At 68.6% G+C, this 15,833-nt stretch overlaps 1 protein-coding gene across 1 annotated transcript; it reads left to right on the forward strand.

Annotated features, from left to right (window-relative positions):
* Nucleotides 1-1,961: 1,961 nt before the first annotated feature.
* On the forward strand, nucleotides 1,962-14,037 carry TSPAN4 (tetraspanin 4). Its single transcript, XM_058304917.2, has 8 exons — nucleotides 1,962-2,030; nucleotides 4,675-4,754; nucleotides 10,490-10,681; nucleotides 11,386-11,460; nucleotides 12,863-12,964; nucleotides 13,208-13,339; nucleotides 13,415-13,498; nucleotides 13,643-14,037. The coding sequence occupies exons 2-8, from the start codon at nucleotides 4,692-4,694 to the stop codon at nucleotides 13,709-13,711; spliced, it is 717 nt and encodes a 238-aa protein (XP_058160900.1). The 5' UTR covers nucleotides 1,962-2,030; nucleotides 4,675-4,691; the 3' UTR covers nucleotides 13,712-14,037.
* Nucleotides 14,038-15,833: the final 1,796 nt, after the last annotated feature.

Below are 15,833 nucleotides of genomic sequence, written 5' to 3' on the forward strand. Positions count from 1 at the left end.
TCCCTGGGCACAGTGGCTCGGCACCCTCATCCCTGGGTGGTCCCGGCTTTTGGGGGGGACAGAAAGCACTGTATGCCCAAGTCATCAGGCAGAGAGGGCTGGTCAGCAACTGGCTGTCCAGTGTCAAATAACTTGACCTTAGGGGTCACCCTGTGAAAGTAAATAAATCTGCCAGTAGGCCTGGGGGTGGTTTTATAGAAAAAAGTGGGTTTCCTTAACACTCAGCATTTTTTTTTTTAAGGTTTATTTATTTTATTTATTTCTCTCCCCTTCCCCCCTCCCGCCCCAGTTGTCTGTTCTCTGTGTCTATTTGCTGCGTGTTTTTCTTTGTCCGCTTCTGTTGTTGTCAGTGGTACTGGAATCTGTGTCTCTTTTTGTTGTGTCATCTTGTGTGTCAGCTCTCCGTGTGGGCAGCGCCATTCCTGGGCAGGCTGCACTTTCTTTCGCACTGGGCGGCTCTCCTTACAGGGCACACTCCTTGCGCGTGGGGCTCCCCTACGCGGGGACACCCCTGCATGGCAGGGCACTCCTTGCGCGCATCAGCACTGCGCGTGGGCCAGCTCCACACGGGGCAAGGAGGCCCGGGGTCTCAACCGCGGACCTCCCATGTGGTAGGCGGACGCCCTAAACACTGGGCCAAGTCTGCTTCCCCACACTCAGCGTGTTGGACAATCTTCACCCTGCTCTGTCTAGGTCGTGCCTGTAAAACTTAGGTTTTTATATAAGTAACTGCATATTTTGTATTAATTTGTATATTTTTTTGGCATTCAATCTATATACAATCAAGTTTTTATCCTGTAAGTAACTGATTATGGAATAAACTGTTTAAAAGTGGGGAAAAAAAGTGACAGACGAGGTAGAGGGCGAGTGAGGGGCCAGGCCTGGCCCCCCTTTTTTCTGGGCGGTCCCAGGTCAGGGCGAGGGTGGTTCTGGGCTGGAGGGGGCCATGGAGGGTGACTTGGGGGTGGCAGAGAGGGGCCAGCTGGCCTGGCCATGAGCCCGTGGCCCACAGGGAGCATTGAGGGGTGGGGAGCCGGCCGGGTCCCATGAGGGGTGCTGACAGGCTGCCCTTAGGGCCCTGCGGAGAGGCCCCGCCCTCCCTGGTGGCCCAGGTGTAGGGGTGGCGGGGGCGGCGCCTCTCCTCTGCCCCTGCCTCCTGCCCTGAACCCCTCCCAGCTGCCTGGGGGTCTCCCAAGCCCAGGGACATGGCTGAGGGGTGGGGCCTCCCTTTCCACCCCGGTCAGAGTGGACAGGACCTGGGGCGGTGGGGCTGTGGGGGGCCTGGTGGGGAGCCAAAGCCCGGCTTCCACCCTGGGAAGACCCCCCCACCCCCGGGCTGCAGGAGCCTCTGGTCTGAGGGGCGGCATGGGGGGCACCTCACTGGCCGTCCAGGTCCCCAGGTGAGCCCAGGCCCACTCCCCCCTTGCCCCCTGCCCTCGCACTCACAGGGTGTCAGTGGGGGGACCGGTCAGCTCCCGGGTCGGCGCTGGTGGCAGAGGATGGCCCTGCGGGCGCTCGGTGGCTCAGGGCCACGGCGGGAGGTGGGAGGGTGGCTGGAGCTGGGGCTGCTTGGGGGGCGGGTCACAGGCCCTCGCCTCGGGGTTCCCTGTCCAGCTGGAGGTCTGGGCCCTGGGGCGTGAGGGGTGGGCACTAGCACCAGTCCCTGGGTCTCCACCTCTGCATGTCTGCCCATGCGGGTCCGTGGGTAGGTTCACGCGGCCACACGCATGCTCTCTGCACGTGCCTGCCCCTGCATCCCGTGTCTGGGGCCTCTCGGTAGAAGTACGTGGAAGTCGGGGGTAGCAGCCCCTGTTGGAAGCCCCTCCTGCCCCCGCGTGGACCTGGGCGGTGCTGGGTGAACTGGGTGTTGCACCCGGCTCTGGGAGCCCCTCGCAGGGCCGCTGCGCGCCTGGGGTGGGAAGGTGGCCCAGCCCCCACTCTGTCTTTCCTTCCAGCAGAGCTCGGAGCCTCGGCCGTGCTGACCGCCCACCCACCTCAGGGACCCAGACCCCCTTCCTGTGCAAGCCCAGGTACGCCTGACCGGCAGCGAGGGGCGGGCCCTCAGGCCCCCTCAGGGGTGGGTGCCAAGGGAAGTCCCCATGCGGGACCCGCTGGGCGCTGCCTGGTGGGATGTGGCTGCGGCCTGCCCGGGCACCGGTCGCCTGCTTGGCCAGCCCTGGCTGAGCTCTCTGGCCTCCTCTGTCTGCCACACCTGCCTGCGCGGCGCGGGGACCCGGGCACCGAGCTCCCTGCCCTCCTGTCGCGGGTTCACCTGCCTGGCACTGCTCTGCCTCCCAGACGGGGTGCGGGGGGGTCCTGGGAGGCGGCCCCAGCCTGGGTGCTCGCTCGGGGGGGCAGGACGCGGATGGGGGGTCGCTAGCCCAGCGCCAGCGAGTCCTGGGCTCTGGGCCTTGGGCAGAGGCGAAACCTGCCCCTGTCCCCTGCTCCCCAGTCCCTGCTGGCGACCAGGCTGGGAGGGCACCGGGGTGTGAGGTAGGAGGGGGCTCGGCGGGCATCTGAGAAGACGCCTCGGGCCGAGGACTGGACACCTGGGGGGGCTCTGCACGGGAGTCCTGACCCCTCTTGGGGGCCTGGTGGCCCTGCTCGAACGGCCGTGCCGGCGGCCTCAGGGGCCTCGGGGGGCTGCCCGGGCCTCCCCCAAACCCTCGCTCCTGTGCTGCCGGAGCCTGGTGCCCCCACCCCGGAGGGTCAGCCCTGTCCTCGGGAGCCCAGGCCAGGCCGGCTGCTGTCACCTTGTCACCGGGGCAGGGGGCCAGCATGGGGGATGGAGACCGTCTTTGTGGGCAGGTCCCAGGTCCTTAGGAGGGGCCAGACCTGGGGGAGGGACTTGGGGCAGCAGGGGCGGCGGGACCTGCTTCCCTCCAGCAGGTGGGTCCCACGGGGGGGCCAGCCTCCAGGAGGTCATTGTGCCCTTGGCGCCAGGGACTTGGGGGGTGGGCTCCAGAACTCGGGGCTACCGCTCCCGAGGTAGGGGCCGCTCGCTCAGGGGCCTGGCAGTGCTGGACAGTGCCCCTGGGGGTGGCAGAGGGCTGGCATCCCTCAAGCCCTGGCTCAGAGCTGGGCAGGGGCTCCAGGGGTCCCTGCTCCTGCTGCAGCCGCTCCTGGCCACACACCTGCTGTCTCTGGCGTGACTCAGTGCACCGCTTTCTCGGCCTAGGCCTCCAGGGCTTGTCAGCTGAGCCAGTGGGCTCTCCTCTCCCCCCCTCTTTCCCCTCCCTCCTCTTCCTCCCTCTCTCTTGCTCTCCCATCCCCTCCCCTCCCTCTCTTTCTCCCCTCCCCTCCCCTGGGGCTGGCATCACACTAGGATTCTGGCTACAATCCTCTGCTGCCCAGCCCCTGGGGGCCTTGTGCAGTATCTGGGACTGTCCCTTGGGGCGGACACTCCCAGCTGGACAGCCCTGGTGACTGGGGAGGCCTGGCTGGCCTTCAGCTCAGAATGCGGGGGCATCTGTGCCTGCACACGGCCTCTGTCCGCAGGCCCGGGTGCTGCCTGGTGCACTCTCCGTCCCCGCCGGAGCTCCGCGGAAGGGGTCTCAGGCCAGGTCCCCTGAGGCTGGGGTGGCCCGTCCCCCCCGCCTGGCCAGGCCAGGGGCCAGAAGGCAACCAGAGACATTTGGGGGGCTTCTTGCCTGGGGGTCTTTAGAGGAACGGAAGCCCAGAGGCAATGAGGGGTCCTCTCTCCCCTACCTGCGATTGTGGACTCCTCTGGGGTGGCCCGCGGGCAGCATGTCTGCGCTCACCCACAGAGCAGAGGCATGGGTGGCGCGGGGTGCACATGAAAGCGCGGGGCCCCTCGTTCAAGCGTGACTGAGAACCGTGAGGCGGTGACCGCAGCGCGGGGAACCGAGCCGGTGCTCCAGGCCTGCCGGGCCGCGCCACCTCCCAGCCCCGGGGGCGCCGGCAGGCTCCCCAGCCCTTTCCAGCCCCAGGCCTCCCCTGCAGCCCCCACGCCTGGCTGGGGGCCTGCTCCCGGGGGTGGGGGCGATGGGGGTGGATTCGGAACCTCCCATCGCGGCTCCTGGATAAGCCCCCGCTCGTGGCCCTGGGGCGGGTGCCCGGGCTGACCCCGGGCCTGGGGGAGGGCGCGCCCTCGGCGCATGCGGGCTGCATCCTGGGCGCCGCCCCCAGGCCCCGCCGCCCCCAGGCCCCGCCGCCCCCAGGCCCCACCGCCCCTCTCCGGCCTCGGGAGAGGGGCCGGCGCGGGGGCGGAGCGGGGGCGGCGCCCGGGGCTGGGATTGGGCGGCCGGGGCTGCGCGGCCGGATTGGCCGAGTCGCGGCGCGGCGGGGCGGGGCCCGCGCGGGGGAGGGGTGGCCGCGGGGCCGGGGTCCGGGCGCCCGCGCCCCGGGGCCGAGCGGGGCGGTGCGGGCCGGGGCGCGGCGTGGGCGTGGGGCCGGGGGCGGCGGGCGGCATGGGCCGGGGGCGGCGGGGCGCGGGGCGCTAGCGGGCGGGGGCGGCGGGCGCCATGCGCCGCTCGAGCACCGACGAGTCCCGGTACCGGCGCAGCCCGTCGCCGGACGGCAAGGAGCCCGGCGGCCCCGCCTGCGGCCCGCACGCGAGCGCGGGGCCCGGGGCGGCCGAGGCGCGCGGCGCGTCGCCGCGGGGCCGCAGGTACGTGCTCTTCTACCTGGACCTCTCCTTCGTGCTCCTGCTAGAGCTCCAGCGCTGCAGCATGGCGCGCGGCTGCCTCCAGTGCGTCAAGTACCTCATGTTCGCCTTCAATCTGCTCTTCTGGGTGAGTGCGGCCGCGCGCCCCGGGGACCCCGGGGGGGGCGGGAGCCCGGGGACCCCGGGGGGGGGGGCAGGAGCCCGGGGTCGCTGCCCCGCGGGGCCGGGGCTGAGCCGGAGCCCTGGAGGGTCTGCGCCGCCGAGGGGATCCCCGCCTGGGCCTCCGCGCTGCGGGCGGCGGTCCCACGGGCTTGCCCCGAGCTTCATGGGCAGAGACGGGGCGCGCTCGGCGGCGGAGACCCGGGCCCTGCGCTTCGCCCGCGGTCGGGGTTCGAGTGTGCGTCCTGGCCAGCAGGACGCCCCCTCCCCTCCTGCCCGGCGCAGCGCCTCCTCGTCCAGGTCGCAGGCTCAGGGCCCCCGGGGGCTGCGGTCAGCCCCTTAGGAGCCGCCCAGGGCGGTGGTGTGGCCTGGTTCCACCCGGACCGGCCAAGGTGTGCAGACCTGGAGAGCGGCGGCCGGCGGGAGGCGCCGACTTGCCGCCACCTTCCCCAGGGCCGCTTTCCCCGGGTTTTGCTGGGGAAGTTCTGGTTTGCTGAGACACCCGCGTACACCAGCTGGGGGGTTTGGGGGCACACACAAAGAAGGGGTGACCACAGGCCCAAGGACAGAGCAGCCAACCTCCCCCCCCCAGTGCCATCAGTGCCCGCGGGGGAGCTGTGTGCTGGGGAACCCAGGTGTCACACGCAGCCGGGTTAGAGGAAGCTTGCCAGGGCCGGACCCCCAGGTTTTCCCACAGACAGGACCCTGTCCCATCGCTGGGCCCTGTGTGAAAGGGGCTGGAGTTGGGGCGACCCCTTGGGTTAGCTCCTAACTGCCTGGATTGGGCCGCCCCATTGGCTGAGGGGGGTGTGGTGAAAAGATGATCCTCAAAGTCGAGGCGGGTGGAGAAATGTCCTGGGAGAGGAGTGGGAAGGCCCGCCGCGGGCGCCAGGTGGCTATCGCCGGGTGCCAGCGGGGCGAGGCCTGGGAGCTGCAGGTGACAGGGAGATGGGGCTGGCAGCGTGCACTGGGTACAGGTGGCAGAATGGGGGGGTGCAGGTGGCAGAATGACGGGGGGCGCTGCCGGCTTCACTCAGGCCGGGAGGTGGGCGGGGCTGTTGAAGAGAGAAGTTGAGAAGGGGGCCCCTCAAAGGGGTCCGACAGCACCTAGAGCACGGGGCCCAAGGGCTGCCTTAGCCGACGTCATCCCTCTGTGTCCTGAGAGGCCCCCCACGAGCCCAGGTGCAGGGCAGACCCTGCGGTGAGTGGCATTCTCAACCTGGACAGGAACAAATCAGGAACCCCCGCAGGAGGGGCTGGGAAATCCAATCCCACCCCCAGCCAACGAATGACCCCCTGCTGCCAGTGGGGTTGGGGTGGGGGGCTTTGCAGGACGTGCAGTGGCCCTGGGGGGCACGTTGTCCCTGTGCTCTGCCTGGACTCAGCCCCCTCCTCTTGGTGACGAGGGCAGCCAGACCATGCTTTTCCCCGAACCCCGGGGTCTGCTCTGTGCTGTCTGGGAGCACTGGCCTGCCCCCCACAGGAGGGGCTGTTTTGTTTCCTGCCCCATTTCCCATTCTAACTGGGAGACGGGCATAGAAAGTCCCACCTGGCGTGCTGTTGACTCAGTTTCCCCACTAAACGGTGAGACGGTGTCCCTGTGGGGTGCCTGAGAAGCAGGTGAGGGGCGGTGGGGGCCGATCCCCCAGCAGCATCCAGCTTGCAGGCCAGCATGTAACCCCTTCTCGGGAGCCCTCGCCCATCTGCTGTATGTCAGTTTGCCTTCTCCTGCCAGCGCACACTGACAGCCGCCCCAGCCCGCCCGCTTCCTACCACCTCTTCCCTGGCCCGGGTCCCTGTGGGGAAGGTGGAGTGGGGAGGGGTCTGAACTCCAAACAAAGGCTGGCTGGCTTTTCTTACGCGTATGTTCCGTTGAATTCCTCTGGCAAGCGTCCTGGTGGGGTCTGGGGGCAGTGCCCTGGTGTGTGCCCGTGTGTCCACCGCCTGTCCTCGGGCTGACCGGCCAGTCCTGGGTGGGCTGGAGCCCAGGAAACAGCCCCCGTGTGGTGATGGCAGAAGCGCAGAGCTGAGTGCCCGAGTCCCGGAAGCGTGGGGGCAGGTTCACTGGGGTCCACGTGGGCAGCGGATGGGCAGACCCTGCCCCGGCACGCAGGAGGGGCGGCCTGTGCACCCAGCAGGGCACCCTTGGAGCGCAGAGCTGCACAGACCCATAGCCCACGCCGGGGCCTGCTGGGGCTGGGATGGACCGCAGGGCCCCCTGGAGCTGCAGCTGCCGTGTTCCTGGATCAGCTGAGCCCTGCCTGGCCCTCGAGGTGGGACAGGTCCAGTGGCCGAGCTGGAGTGCCCCTGGGGAAGGGGCTGGCATGCCCAAGCCCATGAGTGCAGTGTGGGCACTTCGGCGGGTAGGGCGCTGGGCGGCGGCCAGTGCAGCCCCTCGGGCCTCTGTGGCTGCATCAGCACAGCCTCTGCCAGCAAAGCTCTTCGTGAGTGAAGTCGAGGCCCCTGGGGGTGGGGGAGAGATGGCGGCTCCTGCGTCCGGCCCCCGGCCCCCAGCCCTCTGCAGACCCTCCCGACCCCCACCCAGGGCTCAGGGAGCTGCAGGCAAGGGCTGGCCTGCCTCGGCTGTGCAGTTAGCCCTGCCCGGCAGGTGCTCAGGGATCGGACAGACTTGACCTAGCCGAGGTGTGGACTCAGCCATGAGGCCAGTGCTGGGGCAGCCAGGCACCCGTCTCACACACACAGCTGCATGGCCAGTCCTTATGGTTAGAACTGTGTGGTCAGGGCCCATTGTCAGAGCCAAGTAGCCAGCCCCTGTGGTCAGTGCCCGTGGCCAGAGCCGTGTGCTCAGCCCCTGTGGGTGGCCAGTGAGGGGTGTGGGGGGGAGTTGGAGCTGTCCTGTCCTCTCGGGCCTTGGCTTCCTCTGGGGTGCTGAGCAGACGCCTGCACTCACTGCTTTAAATGAAGTTAATCATGGTCAAGTGTGCATATTTCAAGCGTGCAGGACAGTAAGTCTGACAAATCTAGTACCACGTATTAGAACTTCACTGTCAGCCCAGAAGGTTCCCGCACAGTGGGCCCTTGGACCCCGCACAGTTGGGTGCCGCCCTTTGGCACTCTTGGCCTCGAGAACCAGGGCCCACCCCCACCCCACGCACAGCCATGCGGGCAGGGCATCTTGGGCACAGCCCCCTGCCGGGGCATGGGCCAGCCGCCCAGCCATCTGCCACACCGTGGGGCCAGACGGGTGGCGGGCGGCGCCTGCTGGCCTGGGAGGTCCTGCCTGGCCCCCTGCCGCTGTCAAGGCAGGGCCGAGAGGGGTGGAGGCACGGGGGAGGCACGGGACAGCTTCCCACGACGCCTCTGACACTGTCACGGCCACAGGCTGAGGCGGCAGATCTGTCGAGGCCCTTGGCCCAGCACTTGCGCCGTCCAGCTGGGAAGGGCTGCTCGTCCACCGCAGCGGCGCGGGGCGGCAGGGAGCCCTGCAGGACCGTGCTGACAGCAGCCTCCTGGCGAGATGCCGGATCATACTGTGATGGTGCGTGGGGCCGTGTCCGGGCCGCACACAACCGGCCGAGGGGGCCGAGCCTGGGACAGCACCGATGGTGACAGGCAGGGGAGGCCTCGGCCGCCTGGAGGCAGGGCTGGGCAGGGACACGGTGGTCCTGGGGCGCCCCCCTCCCTCGGCAGCCCTGCTCATCCTGCCTTCCATGTTTGATGCTCCACCTTGGAGTCTAATGGCCGTTTTTTGAGGTACCAGGACCGGGGATTGAACCCCCAACCTCGCCTGAGGAAAGCCGGTGCTCAACAGCCTGAGCTACATCTGCTCCCCAAAATGCTTTAAAAGTTGCACGCGCAAAACCGTTTTTTGAATTATAGGTAACTTCACCGTGTGACGTGTTTCACGAACACGTGTGCGTGGAGGAGCTTTTGCGAAAATGGCTGCATGGGGGGCCTGGCAGGCTCCTGGGGAGGGGCTTCTGGCTCTGTGAGGCCGGGCAGCGCGTCTGCCTGAGTGAGCTGTGGCAGCCCGTCCCTCCGCGTGTGGCCGTGTGCCCGTATCTGGGCGCCAGGAGTGCCACAAGTGGGGTGCGTCAGTGACAGCAGGACCGCGTCCCCTTTGCGCCCCTGGAGGGGAGGACTGTCACTGGAGCGGCAGTTTAAGAAGTGAATCCCCGAGAGGTTTGCGCAGTCCTGTCTCCCTGGATGGGGGCCTGCACGCCCCGCCCCACACTCTGCAGGCACCCTCCCGTCCATCCACGTCCCTCGTCCCTGTCACTGGCAGTTCTCTGTTACTGTCCTTGGCGGGCAGGCGTGGCTGGTGCCCACGGAGGGTTTAAGTAAAGCCCCCACCCCACTGGGGTGGCATCTCCCCTCTGCTGGCACCTGTCCCAAGAGGCAGCCCCCCTCCGTCACCCCGGCTGGGACCTGAGCCCCGAGAGGAGAGGGGCCGCGCCTGCGGGAGGCGGGCTGCTGGCTCATGCCCGGCCTGGTCTCCCGGGCTCATCTGGGCGGTGCGGAGCCACGCCCCTCACAGGCCCCTCCCCGAGTCACCCCACGGAAGACCAACCCCAGCCTTCCCCGAAGATCCCACGGGACCCAGGAGCCCCCCAAAGGAGGGCTGCCAGCGCTGGTGCTGCCCGCCCTGGCTCCCTCCCTGCGGCCAGCACTGTGGACTGTGCCTGCCCCCAGCTGGCAGCGGCAACACCGGGTGGCTGCTGGGACCCCCACACACCGCCTGGGTGCTGTCCTGTCAGGCCTGCGCTGGCTGCACACACTTGCCCCAGCCCCCCTGGGCCCAGGCGCCTCCCAGCTGTCACCCGGCTCCCTGGTCGGCCAGGCCCTGCCCTCCCCCTCCCCCGGGGCCCCCTGGAGCCGGCTGGCCTGGGGGTGGGGGTGGGCGTGAGGGGGAGGCAGCCAGCCGGCTTCTGGGCCTTCCTAGGGCTCTGCTGGCCCTGCTCCTGCCCAGCTGCCAGTGTGGGGGCTGGAGCCTGCGAGTGGTGGGGCCAGTGCTTGCCAGCATCCACGGAGGCCCATCACGTGGCCTCCCGTGTCACCAGTGCCACTGATGCCCGCTGAGGCCGTGTCCACCTGGCCTCCTGGCGAGAGCTCTGGATTCAGCGCCTCCTGGCCTTCTTCCCCTTCTCTTTTCTGCTTTAATTGACCTCCCACCATGGCTCCGTCTGTCTGTTTTCTGCTTGCTGTATCTGCTCAATGTCTGCTCGTTGCATCCACTTATTGTCTTCTCCTGTGCGGGAGGTGGGCACACAACTACTTGAGCCATACCTACTCCCTTTAATTATCCATGAGCAACTGGGAACTCTGAAAGCTGTGGGGGCGGGGGTGGTTGCAAGCAGAGGGGTAAGGGAGGCATGCCCAGCAGGTGCCTGTGGGGCAGCTGGGGCCCCTGGAGGCCAGGGGGCACGTGGGGTGGGGTCCTCGGAGCCTCGTCCCCCAGGCACGTCTGGAAAGGGAGGCCTCCAGGGCCGGGTCTGGGGCAGGGGAGAATGGAGGGGAGGGGCGGGGCTGGGGGGCGAGCTGAAGCGTGGAGGCGGTGGCCCAGGGCTGGGGTGTGGAGCCAGGGTCTCCCTGTAGGGGGGCTGCTCCCCGACGGGTGGCGCTCAGGGGGGCCTCAGGCCAGGGGCTGCCGGCCAGGTTGGAGGTGGGGGCCCGGGTGCGCCCTCGGGGCTGTGTGGAGCCCTGCCCTCGGCCCTCACCCTCTCCCGCCTGCTGTGGTCCCAGCTGGGAGGCTGCGGCGTCCTCGGTGTCGGCATCTGGCTGGCGGCCACGCAGGGCCACTTCGCCACGCTCTCCCCGTCCTTCCCGTCCCTGTCGGCCGCCAACCTGCTCATCGTCGCCGGCACCCTCGTCATGGCCATCGGCTTCGTCGGCTGCGTCGGGGCTGTCAAGGAGCACAAGTGTCTGCTGCTCACGGTGAGCCGAGGGCGGGCTGGGCGGGCGGCCCTGGGGGCCGGGCAGAGCCCCCCCGCGGGGGCTTTGCTGCTGGGCCTCTCCACGCCCACCGGGCCTGGCCTCTGGGGGTCTCGCCCAGGCTCTGCCAGCCCAGCCCCTGAGCAGACCACCCAGCACACTGTGGGGCCCTGTGGGGCTGGGCTGGGGTGCTCCCTCAGGAGTGCCAGCGCTGGGGGCCCCTTGCCAGGGCGTGGACACGTGTGCCGGGCAGGGTCCACCCAGCCTCTGCGGGCTTGTTTTCTCAGAGATGGGTCCTGCCGCTTCCCTGTGCCCCCCGTGGCTTCCCCAGGCCCGCCCCCCCGCGAGGTGCTCCCAGCCCCCGGGAGAGGATTTTGGGTGGGCAAGTCCAGCCTTGTGGACTCGCTGCCACGTGCAGCGGGGGCCTCTCCACAGGGGCTTCCCCGATCCCTGCTTCGGCTTTGCTCCCCACCTGCTTCCTGGAAGGTGCCCCCCCACCGGGTCCAAGTGCATTCTGGAACTTTCCCAGCTGTGCTGGGGCCTGGGGCCCCTGGGGTGCTCGGGGTGGGGTCCACGACAGCTTCTCGTGGCCAGGGCCCCACGCCTGCCGCCTTGTCTGGCCCGTGCGGGGTGGCGGCGTGGTGGCCGTGGCGCCGTGGCCTGCCCGCTCTGCCGGGGTTCACGGGTTCACCGAGGCGCCCTTGCAGTTCTTCGCCATGCTGCTGCTCGTGCTCCTGCTGGAGGCCACCATCGTCATCCTCTTCTTCGTCTACACTGACAAGGTGGGCTGCCCCCCTGGGCCACAGATGCCCGGAGCTGTCTCCGGAAGCGCCCAAGGTGGCCCTGGCGGCTTGCCTGGGCACTCGGCAGGTCTTGGGGTGCCCCCCACATGAACCCCAGCTGCCCCAGGCATCACGTGTGTTGGCTGTGGGGTCCCCCAGTGGGGTCCCCGGGTCTTGGGCAGGGCCCTGCTTGCCACCTCCCCTTAGGTGCCTGGCCCCACCTGCCTCGCTGTGCAGCCGCACCACGTGGGGCAGGTGGCACTGCAGGTCTCTGTGACCCCTGGCTGGCCCGATGGAAGCGAGTCGCTCGGTCTGGCCAGGCCGGGGTCAGGAGTCTTCAGTACCCATGGAGCGTCTGCTCTAGTTCCTTTTCTCGCTTGTCTTCACGTCAGCTGGGAACCTCGTAGCTGAGGCGCAGCCCAACACCGCCACGTGCTCACAAGGGCGCAGTTTAGGCAGTGGCTGCTTGAGCCATCAGCTCCTGCATCCCTTTGACGTGTCTGACACAATATAAGAATATAAAGTCGTGTTTTTTCCAGTCCTCTCACGTCCTTACTTTCTGGTCCTACAAGCTGCTCCCGGCTCCTCTTGTGCCTTTCTTGCTCTGGTCTTAGAAGCACTGGGCCGAGGAGCCTAGCTCCTCTGGTTGGGGGGGCGTTAGGAGGCAGCGCCTGGGCTGCTTCTAGGATGGAGCTGGCCGTGTGTGAGCCCACGTGGGCACCTGTCTCTAGCCATCCAGCTGCACCTGTAGTGAGCCAACCAGGAGTCCTCACTCGAGTCCTCAGCTCTGCCCTGCCCCCCGGCCCCTACGGCCCTTCCCTCCCCAGGGCAGACCCCTGGCCCCCTCCTCCACCGCCCAGGCACTCCTCTGTCCAACATCAGTGTCCAGGCACATGGTTTTGCAGAGTCTTCACCAGCATGCTGGAGAGAAACCAAGTGTCTCTAGTGTCTCTATTCTTTCTACTTTTCTGTTATCCAAATCTGCCTCCTGTGATATAACTTTAATAATCAGAAAGCGAGAAACATTACCATGAAAATAGCGAAAACACTGACGATGTCTGAGGCAGGGCGGAGAGTTGCCCCCACAGTAACAGGAGCGGAGCTGGTGGGCAGCCGCTCCTCAGCTGGGGCTGCACCCAGGGTCCCCCGTGCCTGGCTGTGCTGCCTGGGGCCAGGGTGTGGGCAGGGCTGACCCCACGCTGGGGTCTCCTCGGGATGGAGCTGGGGCATGGCTTTGGGGGTCCACTTGTGACCTGGCATGCCTGGGGGTGGCTGTACTTGCTGAGGGCAGCAGGAAGGGAGCGTTCCCTGGGGGCGCGGATGTCTCCTGGGAGAAGCGCCCATTGTGGGTGGGAGGGGCAGTGCGGGGGGTGCTGGCACGCTGAGCCCCTGCCCCCTGCAGATAGACAGGTACGCGCAGCGGGACCTGAGGAGGGGCCTGCACCTCTACGGCACCCAGGGCAACGTGGGCCTCACCAACGCCTGGAGCATCATCCAGACCGACGTGAGCGGGGCGGGCCGGGTCCCGGCGCTCCCCCGCCCGTGCGCGTGCTGGCGCGCTCGCTCCCGGGTGCGCGTGCTGGCGCGCTGTGCTCGCTCCTGGGTGCGCGCGTCCTGGCGCCCCCCCCCACCCCGGGCGTCCTGGCGCCCCCTCCCCCCGTGCGAGTCCTGGCGCGCTGCGTTCTCCCCCTCCCTGGTGCGCCCCCCACGCCTGCGCCTTCCGGACACTCCTCCCGCCCTTCCCCAGTTCCGCTGCTGCGGCGTCTCTAACTACACCGACTGGTTCGAGGTCTACAATGCCACGCGCGTGCCCGACTCCTGCTGCCTGGAGTTCAGCGAGAGCTGCGGCCTGCACTCGCCCGGCACCTGGTGGAAGGCGGTGAGCGGCGCGCGGCGCGGCCGGGCGGGCTGCCGGGAGGAGGCGGCCGCCAGGTGACGCCTGCTCTTCCCACAGCCATGCTATGAGACAGTCAAGGTGTGGCTCCAGGAGAACCTGCTGGCCGTGGGCGTCTTCGGGCTGTGCACGGCGCTGGTGCAGGTGCGATGTGGGGGCCCCCACGACCCCCCAGTGCCCGGGGGGCCACTCAAGCGGGGAGTGCGCTGTCCCAGGCCTCCGTCTCCCCGTGCAGCCCGGGGCTGAGCCCTCCGGAGCAGCCCTGCCCAGTCGCTTCTGTCCTTGCAGATCCTGGGGCTGACCTTCGCCATGACCATGTACTGCCAGGTGACGAAAGCAGACACCTACTGTGCGTAGGCGCCGCTGGCCACGCCCCACTTCTCTGCCAAAGGACGCCCCCTCCCGCTGCGGGACTCGGTCCCCCCAGACCAGGAGGGCCAGCGCGCCAGCCAAGGGGCGCCACCCCCCCCTTTTTATAGCCATCCAGCAGTGTTTTTACTTCCCCACGCCCTGGGGGAGGGGCAGACCTGAGCTGACGCCCCCCAGGCTGTTTTGCTGGGGGTAGGGGCCGCTCTTGAACCCCTGCCACCCGGCCCGGTGCTCAGGCGGCCACGACGGACTGATCCACATTCCACGGCGCCCCGTGGGCGTCAGGTGTATCTTAATAAAGCTCGCGAGCAGCCCCCGTGTCTTCCTGCCCCTTCCTGGGGCGCCCCCCCCGCTGCGGACGGGGGAGGTGCCCCCGAGCGCCCCCAAGGACCCCAGGCTGGGTCTGCCCCTCCCCCCCGTGCTCAGCAGGACCCTGGTCCCCCACCTACAAAGCCCCCCCACCCACCGGGGCCCTCCCTGCGGCCCCAGCAGAGCCACGGAGCGCTCCGGCTTTAAGGGAAGCTGCTGCTGCCTTTGAGGTTTACGACTCCGGGGGTCCTGGAGCTCCGTGACCGCCCAGGTCCCGGCCCCCCCCCCCCCCCCCCCGCCTCCGTCCACCTGCGTCCAGGCGCTTGCTCCCCAGAGCTCAGCACCCCTCCTGCTACCTTCCTAATCGTGTTCCTTCCTGAGACCCTTAAATCCCTAAGTATTAATCTATGGGTTTTGCAAATAAAATAGGTTTAGAGGAACGTTTCAGGTGCGTGAAGCCACCTTGACGCACAGGAGCTTCCAACGCCTGGACCAATGGGCTCCCCCAGGGGGCGGGCCCGGGCCCGGGCCCGGGGTGGAGCCAGCCAGAAGCGCGCTGCCTGGGGGCTCGGGGGACAGAAACTGTGGCCCCAGAAACCTAGGGGAGGGCACGGGGCTGATGGTCAGGGGGTGGACAACTGCCAGGGGCCTCCCTAGTCGTCGGGGTATCTGACACCCCCAAACGGTACTGAGTCTCGGCCTCTGGCCCCTGGCTGCCCCCCACAGGTCCCACCCTCTGGCTCCCAGGGTGCCCCCCCCCACCCCGCAGGGACCCAGCCAGGCAAAGGTCCTGCCCCTCCCGCTGCCCTCCCAGCCTGGGCCCCCACCCCCGCTCCCACCCCTACCCTCAGCCTGACAGTCCCACCAACTCCACAGAGGCGAGCCTCTCACCCACCGCCTCTGCTACCAGTGAAAGCACCCGTCCCCAGGGACCTGGCCACCTGGTCAGCGTGGGGAGGCAGCCTGACTCTCCCGGACAGCAGACACAGGGCCTGCCCCAGCCCCCCGGACCTGAGGCTGGCTCTGCCCCCTTGGCGGCCCTCCTGGACACACCTGGGGTGACCCCTGCCCCTCCCCAGGCCAGTAACCTCTTTGCCCAAGGCTGACCCAGTGATGCTTTCCAGGCCAACTTCAAGGCCACAGGAAGGCCGCAGGGTCCCACTGGTAACCACTGCAGTCCCGTTTTGGTGCAAGCCCCCACCCCCATTGAGCTGAACCGTGAGAGCAGCTCGGGGCACAAGGCCCGACACCCCGACAGCTGCCCCAAGAGCTCAGCTCTGTGTCACCGACAGCAGCCCCGGCCCTGTGCCCCCGCAGCTCACGGCCCCCTCCCCGGGGCCCCCTTGGGCAGGTCTGCAGGGGGCTCCCTCTCTTGTTCTCCCCACCACACCCCCCACCCAGGGTGTGTGGTGCCCTCAGGACCCCCCAGCTCTCGCCCCCCTTGTGGGCTCCCAGTGTGCACCCCCCAACATTCCCCAAAACCTGGTTACATGGCAGCTCCACGTCCCTGCCACACCCCCCCCCACCGCTGGGCACCCACCCAGCCCTGCACCTCCCCACGTGGAGGCCCCGCGGCTGGGTCCCTCCAGGCAGCTCCTCCTCGCACCCAGGACCGTCGGGGCTGCCCCTGGCCCTGCCCTGCCTGGGTGGGGTCCTCTGCCGGGGTGCCTTGAGCTCCGGGGCCCAGGAGCGCCTGCTCCAAACCACGCCCACGTAGGAGCGGGGCTGGCGGGGACCTGCGGGCGAGGCGCCACGGCTGGGGAGGCCAGCGGCACCAAGCCCACAACGGGTTTCCCATGAG

Source organism: Dasypus novemcinctus, chromosome 10 (genome assembly GCF_030445035.2).
Source record: "Dasypus novemcinctus isolate mDasNov1 chromosome 10, mDasNov1.1.hap2, whole genome shotgun sequence".
NCBI lineage: Eukaryota > Metazoa > Chordata > Mammalia > Cingulata > Dasypodidae > Dasypus > Dasypus novemcinctus.